Source organism: Zingiber officinale, chromosome 8B (assembly GCF_018446385.1).
Source record: "Zingiber officinale cultivar Zhangliang chromosome 8B, Zo_v1.1, whole genome shotgun sequence".
Classification (NCBI taxonomy): domain Eukaryota; kingdom Viridiplantae; phylum Streptophyta; class Magnoliopsida; order Zingiberales; family Zingiberaceae; genus Zingiber; species Zingiber officinale.
Window position 1 is genome coordinate 34,045,719 of NC_056001.1, and position 8,050 is coordinate 34,053,768.

An 8,050-nucleotide genomic window follows, 5' to 3' on the forward strand; every position below is an offset into this window, starting at 1 on the left:
CTTCAAATAGAACTCAAACTCGAATATACGAACCGAATTCGAATCTTATATGTTTTATACCTATTCAATTTAATTCGGTTTATTTATATCTTTGCTGTAGTATCTATTCGATCGTTATAGTAGCGGGAGCCGTAATTCGTAAAAGTAAAACGCAGGCGGGCAGGCGTTTGTCATATTTGGAATTCTGTTATTTAGGCCACGCCCAAAACGACCCACCGACGCTCACTCATACGCTGTCACGCTGCTCGCTCCCTCTCTTCTTCTCTGCTTTTCCCCTTTCCTTTTCTTACGACACGCTACGGTACTACGCCACTAGGCACTAGCAGCCGAGCGCCTAAACAGCATTTCGAGGGGCGCTTGGAAAGGACACGACCGATGAAGGGCTTCGTCACCATCTCCACCTCATCGCCGGCCAAGCGGAGGTGGCGCCCGCCCGCCGCCGTGGTGCTCGTCCTCGTCTTCTTCTCTCTCCTCGTTCCCCTCGACTTCCTCTTCGGCCTCCACCGACGCTTCCCCGCCGGTGAGTCTGCCTTTCGCTCTGCCTATGTTCCTTTCCTAGTCTCCTTGGATCTGCTTTCCGATCGTACACTCTGGTCTTCTGTACTTGCTGACCCAATCGGTCCGGAGAGTTTGGAACTTCGCATCCAGATCGTGCGGAGAGATCTACAGTGCTGGGTTCGTAAATTGGGGAATTAATTAAGTTAGCCGCTTTAGTTTCTGTGCCACAGTTATTGTTTTCTTCCCCTCCTTAAACTCTGCCCTTACTGTTCTCGGGATATAGATATATTTTTTTAAATTACCACGGTGTCTTTTGATTTATGCTTGTTTTTTGTTAGGTTACTCGAGTGATGATCGCCCACCTTCGGTAAGCTTCTCTGTGCGAGATTTTAATACTGTCCGCGTGCCACTCTTTTGGTGAAACGTAATGCTTGTGACTGTTATGATGGCGCAGGAAATCGCCTTTCGGCACTTGGGTCATCTGGATGGTTTCAATAGTTTCCCGCAGGTTTTTGTTTTGACAGAATACTCTCTCTCTCTCTTGATGCTAAAGGTACTAGGGTTTCTTGACAGTTGGCCTTACTTTCAACTTCTTGTGGTATGTCTCAGGGCGAAACTTCAAAGATCAAGAAACTCGTTAGAAGATTTGGATCCTCTCTATCAAAGGTTCACTGGTTTTCTCACAGTGTTACTATCATAAACTCGACATCTGATTCTAATAATAAAAGTCTTTTGTTCTTTTTTCTGTTTCAGAATGCTAGCGGGAATCCTAGGTCCAAACAAGGTGAAATCTTCAATAATAAGCCTATCAGTAATTCCAATCAGCAGCTGGCTGTGGTAAGGAAAGGTATTGTTTCTAAATCTCAAGGCAATTGATGTCCAATCACTGTACATTCTGGAAGCTATAGATTCTTTGTTAAATGTTATTGTAGTATTTGTTATCACCATCATCAAAACCTGTTTGTCCTAGCTATTTGGGGTTAGCTACATGGTTTTGTTTTCCTCCATTGTGCTCTTTCAACCAAAAGACAAGCATTGTAAAAATTATTCTCTTTTTCTTAGAAGTCCATATCTTCAATATGAAACAAAAAGGATAATAATAAAAATTGGAACTTGATCCTCACGAACTGGAAAATGTTTTTTCTTATAAGTCCATAGCTTCAATATAAACCAAAGGCTAAATATTGAAAATTGGAATTTAATCCTCACAAATTGGTAAGTATATTTGTTGGCTTAATGATGTGATATTTCTGCAATCACACATAATGTCCTCAAATAATAAAAAGAAAGATATCGATCTCATGAGAACTGTGAATCGAGTACTAGTCGGAGTGACAAAATAGGTTATCTAAAGAATCACAAGTGATTGTGTTCACAAGGAAACTTGAGAGAATTGAGAGAGAGAGAGAGAGTGAGAGAGCTGAGCACGAGAGAATTGAGGGGGAGGCAGAGAAGAGACCTGAGACAGGGAAGTGAGTGAAGGGGAAAGTAATTCTAGGACTTTCATTTCATCCCAATAATTATAAACACCTAATTTATATTTGGTTTCCTATCCTTAATGGGTATTTGTGTAGATAAACTATTCTATGATATTCGATGTGAACTTTTGGAACTACACCAGCGTATCAATTTTAATTCGTCGTCTACTTTCAAAGCGGTTGAAATTAGGGATCGCTTTCCTAAGGAGTTCCTTCACTAGATCCCACAAACCCCAAATAACCCTTCTACTTTTGTGACTCCGAATTAGGATTGATCCATTAAGATCTATGACAACGCTCCTTGTGGCATACCGATCTACTTTCGTAGCCAACTCTCCACGTCTCGGGTTTCTACAGGTCGGAGGATTGAGTTCTTCTTTCGGTTCATCCCTGAATCCTCGTGGGATATGAATCTCGTGCTTTTGGCATCGAGATCATGTATACATAGTAGGCCTAGACCATAAACCCACATTTCATTGAACAATAACATGCAAACTCAATAAATTAAACAGAATAGTGTTTACTAATCAAAGGGGCTAATCCCTACTCTTAGAATCAAAAGAGCTACTACATTGCAAGGGAATTACAAACCAAAGACACTGAGATAAGCATTCATATAGTCCAATACAGAGAATAGAGATAAAGAAATGTTTAGGGAGAAGATTCACGATGTCTTTAGAATGGTTCCTTGCTCTGGAGGTGGACAGATCGTTGCGATGGATGAAGATGATAGATTTAGGGTTTTCCCTAGAGGGGAAAGCCCTCTCCCAAGGAGGGGGACGGAGTCCCTCCCATCCAATATGATCTAAGCAAGGGTTTGCTTGACCCTTTTTTGGGAAACTGTCTAGATCTGCAGATTTACATGGCTCCATCCAAACAGATTTCTCGACCCTTAAACTTAGTTTTCTCGGGTTGGATCTTGAATCAAAGTTGTAGATATTGAAATTATCTACATTTCTATAGGTGGTACGACCTGTGCTCAAGCTGAGCCTTATGGTCGTTTGAAGTGGTGTGTATTGCAGTCCAAGGTTGACACAACCCCGTGCTGGTTGGCACGGGCGCCCGTGTTTAGCTCTAGAAGATGGCCATTTTGGATATAGGTCGTGCCCGCCAGCATGACCCCCCATGGTGGACTTTGTTGGATAGTGTTTTAGTGTCGTTTTGCATGCGATTTCTTCTATACGAACACGTTCATGTCATGGGGCATTGCCGGAGTGTGTTCCTTGATTAAAACTTCATTGTGATTGTCTTTTGAATCCTTTTTCTTCGGGGATGCTTCGTGTATTCGGCTCGATAATGAAGCTCGATGATGAGGCATGATTAGCTCGTGTTGAACCTTTTTTCCGCTCCATTCTTTGTCTTTCTTGATCGTAGGAGCATGCCTGTGTCATGGGACATGGCCAAAGCATCCTCTTTGTTCCAGCTCCACGCTTGATGCTGCATTTTAGCTCCAAATTCACATCCTATCAATGAATATAAGCAAAGAGCAGTTCTCTGAATTAAAAGAGTAAAAGTAATGAAATCCAAAGAAATAGGGTGTGCTAATGCAAATTACGCTCATGAAATGCAACAAGATATATAATAAATGATGCTTAAAAATATATATAATCTACACTCATCACTTAACATTTCCAGATAGTGTATGCTCCTTGGCTTTTTCATAGGTTTATATGTTAAATTCGAGGGTAAGTGCTCTCAGTCATGGTGTAAATAATACCAACTTAGTTTGTGTTGTCACTCTCAATTGTGTCAGTAGCACAGAATATTGGAGATTACTCTGGGGCTAAGAATGCACTATACTTTGCTGTAGGCTCGCTTTTTTGCTTATTCATTTGTAAGCTTAAGTGTAGTTCTGAGCCTGTTATAATGGAAATCATTTTTGATAATTATCGAAGGGTCCACAAAAATTGGTTTTGACCAGCTTGATCCTAGAAGATTTCCAATCTTTTGTTTGGTCCTCTATGTATGATTCTCAAAGGCTATTGATAGTGCCTTTTCTTGTCTACAGTTCTTCCTGTGCCATCAGATTCACTTTCAATCTCAATTATGAAGGTATGATTTTCTTTTCATTATCCAAAATTTGTGTCTGAACTTTATATATATGCATGAGTGATTTTTCTATGGAATTCAAATGTTTCTGATAATTCACTGATATACAAATATTCAAATCTTATAGCTATTGGATAATTTAGTTGCAATTTTAAGGGTCTGTTGATGTCGTTGTGTTATTTGCATCCATCTCTGGATAGTTAAAAGTAGAGATCATGCATTTCCTTTCAGCTGGGTGGAACAGATGGCAAGAAAAGCAATACCAAAGATCAAAAAGTTGAGGAAGTCAGAAATTTTTGCCAGCTTGAATTAGGAAGCTATTGTCTTTGGTCCATTGAAAATAAAAAAGTAATGAAGGATTCAATGGTGAGGAAACTCAAAGACCAGCTTTTTGTTGCCAGAGCTTACTATCCAAGTCTAGTAAAACTCCATGGGCAGCAGAACTTGTCTTATGACCTGAAGCAGAACATACAGGAACATGAACACATGCTTAGTGATGCCATTATAGATGCCGATCTTCCACGTTCGTAAGTTTTTAAGTGTTGTACTTCTGTGGTGCTTTCAGCCTTTTTATCAGAAGCTATTCTTTTAGGTTCTTATGAATTGCATTGCATATGCTTGATTTTATTCTTTTTGTCATTCAGAATAGAGAGTTTGTCTATAGAAAGTATGCCCTCCTGTTGTGCTATGCTAGGTGTGAATATGTCTTCCCTTGGCTTTGATGTTTCATCTGCAATGTTCACATAATTTTACTTTATCTTTGCTGTTTGTGATGGAGTATCCTGAATACTATTTGTGTTATAAATTTATCTCATATATGTTGTATATGCTGGCCATTGAGATTAATTCTTATATCTTGTTTGAATGACACAATGGTGGTTTATTAAATTGGACCTAAAATGCCTTAAGCCACATGTCTGCATACTAAATTCCATCAGTAAGCATTAAATACTAGGAATATATTAAGCGACACCCTGTTAAGTTCTAAATTTGGAATCTGGCAACACTGTTTTCTTATAGGCAAAGTCTTAGTGATTCATTAGTAGATGATATTCTGAATGCATATTTTACAGGCTGTAACTTTCTACTTTTTTGCATGAGGAACCTAATGTATATATATTCATTGATCTCAGTGTGAAAAAGAATATACACAAGATGAAGCTGACAATTGCAAAGGTCAAAGCATGTGCTGTTGACTGCAACAATGTTCACAAAAAACTTAGCCAAATAGTTGATCTTACTGAAGATGAAGCTAATTTTCATATGAAGCAAAGTGCATTTCTCTACCACCTTGGTGTTCAAACCATGCCAAAAAGTTTTCATTGCTTGTCTATGAGATTGACAGTGGAGTCTTTTAAACTTTCAACAGGTTTCAAGAATTCTCATTCTAATAAACTTGAAGTCCCCAAAGTTATGCACTATGTAATTTTCTCAAAAAATATGATTGCTGCAGCAGTTACTATAAATTCAACAGTGATGAACTCTGAGGTACCAATCTTTAACCAAGGAACTACTATAATTTACAAACACTATGTTTTATTGATAGGATTTGATGAAGTTTCTGTTTTTGATGCAATAGGTCAACCAAAATATGGTTTTTCATGTTGTCACAGATGCACAGAATTACTATGCAATGAAGCTTTGGTTCGCAAGAAATTCTTATAGAGATGCAGAAATCATTGTCATCAATCTAGAGCAACTGAATCTTGGAGACCATAATAGTGGCCTCTCAAAGCTGTCATTCTCAGAGGAATTCCGTGTTTCCTTGTATAAAACTAGTCAACTAGAAATGAATACTGAATACATTACAACTTTTGGTCATTCTCACTTTCTTCTTCCAGAAATTTTCAAGAATCTGAAGAAGGTGATTGTTTTGGATGATGATGTAGTTGTTCAACGTGATTTATCATCATTGTGGAATCTTAATTTGGAAGGAAAAGTAAATGCTGCGGTTGAGTCCTGTAGGCTGAGACTAGGTCAGCTGAAAATGCATTTGGGAAAAAACAGCTATGATCCCAACTCTTGTATTTGGATGTCAGGACTCAATGTTATTGATTTGGAGAAATGGAGGGAGCATAATGTTACAGATGCATACTTCCAACACCTAACAAGTGTAAGTGACATACCTTTCAAAAATGGATTTTTATCAGCAGTTGAAATCTGATAAGTTTCATAATAGTTGAACATCATCAACGCCATAGTGTTAGTCCAAATTACTTAGAATGGCTACATGGATATTGACCTATGAATTCTCTGGAAGGCTATACTAATAATATTAAGATTTTTTATATTGATAACTTTCAGTTAGGTCGACCATAATTTTATTTTGTCAAACATGTTCTTACTATCCTGATCTATTTCTCATATATTTAATTGCTCCTAGATGGGTGTACTTTTGATTGCCCTTTTTTAGTTACCCCAGATTTTCATCTTATCATTCTCACTGTTTCTATGAATATTTGTCCCCATGAACGTCCAATATTCTGATCCACAAAATATGCCAAGTCATATTTTAGTTTTCATTTTTTTATTCTAAGGGGCACATGATGACCATGACTTCAAAAGCTCCTCCAAGTTCCAGCCACCTACCATGTTGTTTATTTAATTACATTGTATTTAGTTTTTATTTCTAATATGCTTAACTCATACATTTTCTCTACGAAGTTGGTAATTATGTTCTTTCCTTTTGCAAGGAGTAGCAATAAGATAAGTGCACCTAACTTATAATCATTTATCACTTATTAGCTTCCATCATCTGACTTTCTTTAATTACTAATTCTAAAATACAAAATGCTAGTTTCAACCAGCAAGTACATTTCAATCCGTTTTAGCCTTACTGGGAAATGATCTAACTCTGCCTACTTGTTTTTTTTCTCTTAGATATCTTATTTCATCTCTTCATCCTTTTTTTCTAACCAAATCAGTATTTAAATTTATGTTCTTTATGATAGATAATCCAACATTCTGTCTATATTTCACACTGAATTACATCATGAAATGTGTATGCTATTCCTAAGAACAATTTTGCTTAGTTCTTTAGTGTTTTCTATGTTACTTTTTATTTTATATACCAACATCTATTAGACTAACATCTATTTGATTGTTTTGCCTCATGGTAGATTGAAACAAAGAACGAAGCAACTTTGAGAGCTGCAGTTCTTCCTATAAGCTTCCTTGTGTTTCAGAATCTTGTATACCCACTTGATGAAAAGTGGTCATTTCCGGGGCTTGGTCACAACTATGACATCAATGCGGATGCTATGAATAATGCTATATCATTGCATTACAATGGCTATATGAAACCATGGCTTGATCTTGGTATACCAAAGTACAAAGAGTACTGGAAGAAATTTCTGACAAATGATGAAAGGTTCATGGATGAATGCAATGTGAACCTGTAGCTGATATAGCATGACTTATTGGAAGTTTTTGAATGTTCAAAAAGAGAAGGCCATCCATGGCAAGATGTCTAATTTAACTTACTGTTTGCTATCTGATATTGTAATCCTCTATTTGATAAATCTTTGCATAGCAATCACTTGGGTTAGATGAAGACCGCAAAATTTTTGAAATTCAAGGCAATCAGAAGTTAGCTTTATTGAGCAGTTAATCAATAGTTGGAATTAAGGTTGCAGTTGCTATGTTGGATGATTTGGAAGGAGCAACTGTTAGAAGACAAAAGATGCGCACATGGTTCTTTGTAAACATTTATCCTTTTGGAAGTTAATTTTTCATCCTCTTTTTCTTTCCATTATTTGTTGTTCCCTTCTTGAATTTGATTGATTCCAATGACTTTTATTGCAGTGCAGAATCTTTTTTGCTTCACTATTCTCAGTCATGATTGTTATTTTGAGTAAAAATTATACAGTTACAATTTTCTTCCTGTTCGTATTCATTGTTGGGAGTTTGTACCGAGCAAACAAAACTCTACTGGTTTTGATCATCTTTAACTTTTTACTTACTCTCTTTTCAGCATATTGAGCAATGACATTAGCATGCTACATTTACAATAGGATTATGTAGTC

At 37.2% G+C, this 8,050-nt stretch overlaps 1 protein-coding gene across 1 annotated transcript; it reads left to right on the forward strand.

Moving 5' to 3' along the window:
- The first annotated feature begins 213 nt into the window (after positions 1–213).
- LOC122014838 (probable galacturonosyltransferase 7) lies at positions 214–7,776 on the forward strand. The gene is made up of 10 exons (XM_042571285.1): positions 214–520; positions 837–865; positions 953–1,006; positions 1,108–1,164; positions 1,252–1,345; positions 3,985–4,028; positions 4,257–4,552; positions 5,159–5,513; positions 5,605–6,138; positions 7,145–7,776. The coding sequence occupies exons 1-10, from the start codon at positions 376–378 to the stop codon at positions 7,424–7,426; spliced, it is 1,890 nt and encodes a 629-aa protein (XP_042427219.1). The 5' UTR covers positions 214–375; the 3' UTR covers positions 7,427–7,776.
- Positions 7,777–8,050: the final 274 nt, after the last annotated feature.

Bases quoted from the DNA above. Each gene is read 5' to 3' on its own strand.
- LOC122014838 (XM_042571285.1), top strand. From the start codon at position 376: ATGAAGGGCTTCGTCACCATCTCCACCTCATCGCCGGCCAAGCGGAGG. The intron at 521-836 runs GTGAGTCTGCCT...GTTTTTTGTTAG, and splicing joins CCACCGACGCTTCCCCGCCG to GTTACTCGAGTGATGATCGC. The intron at 4,029-4,256 runs GTATGATTTTCT...ATTTCCTTTCAG, and splicing joins TTTCAATCTCAATTATGAAG to CTGGGTGGAACAGATGGCAA.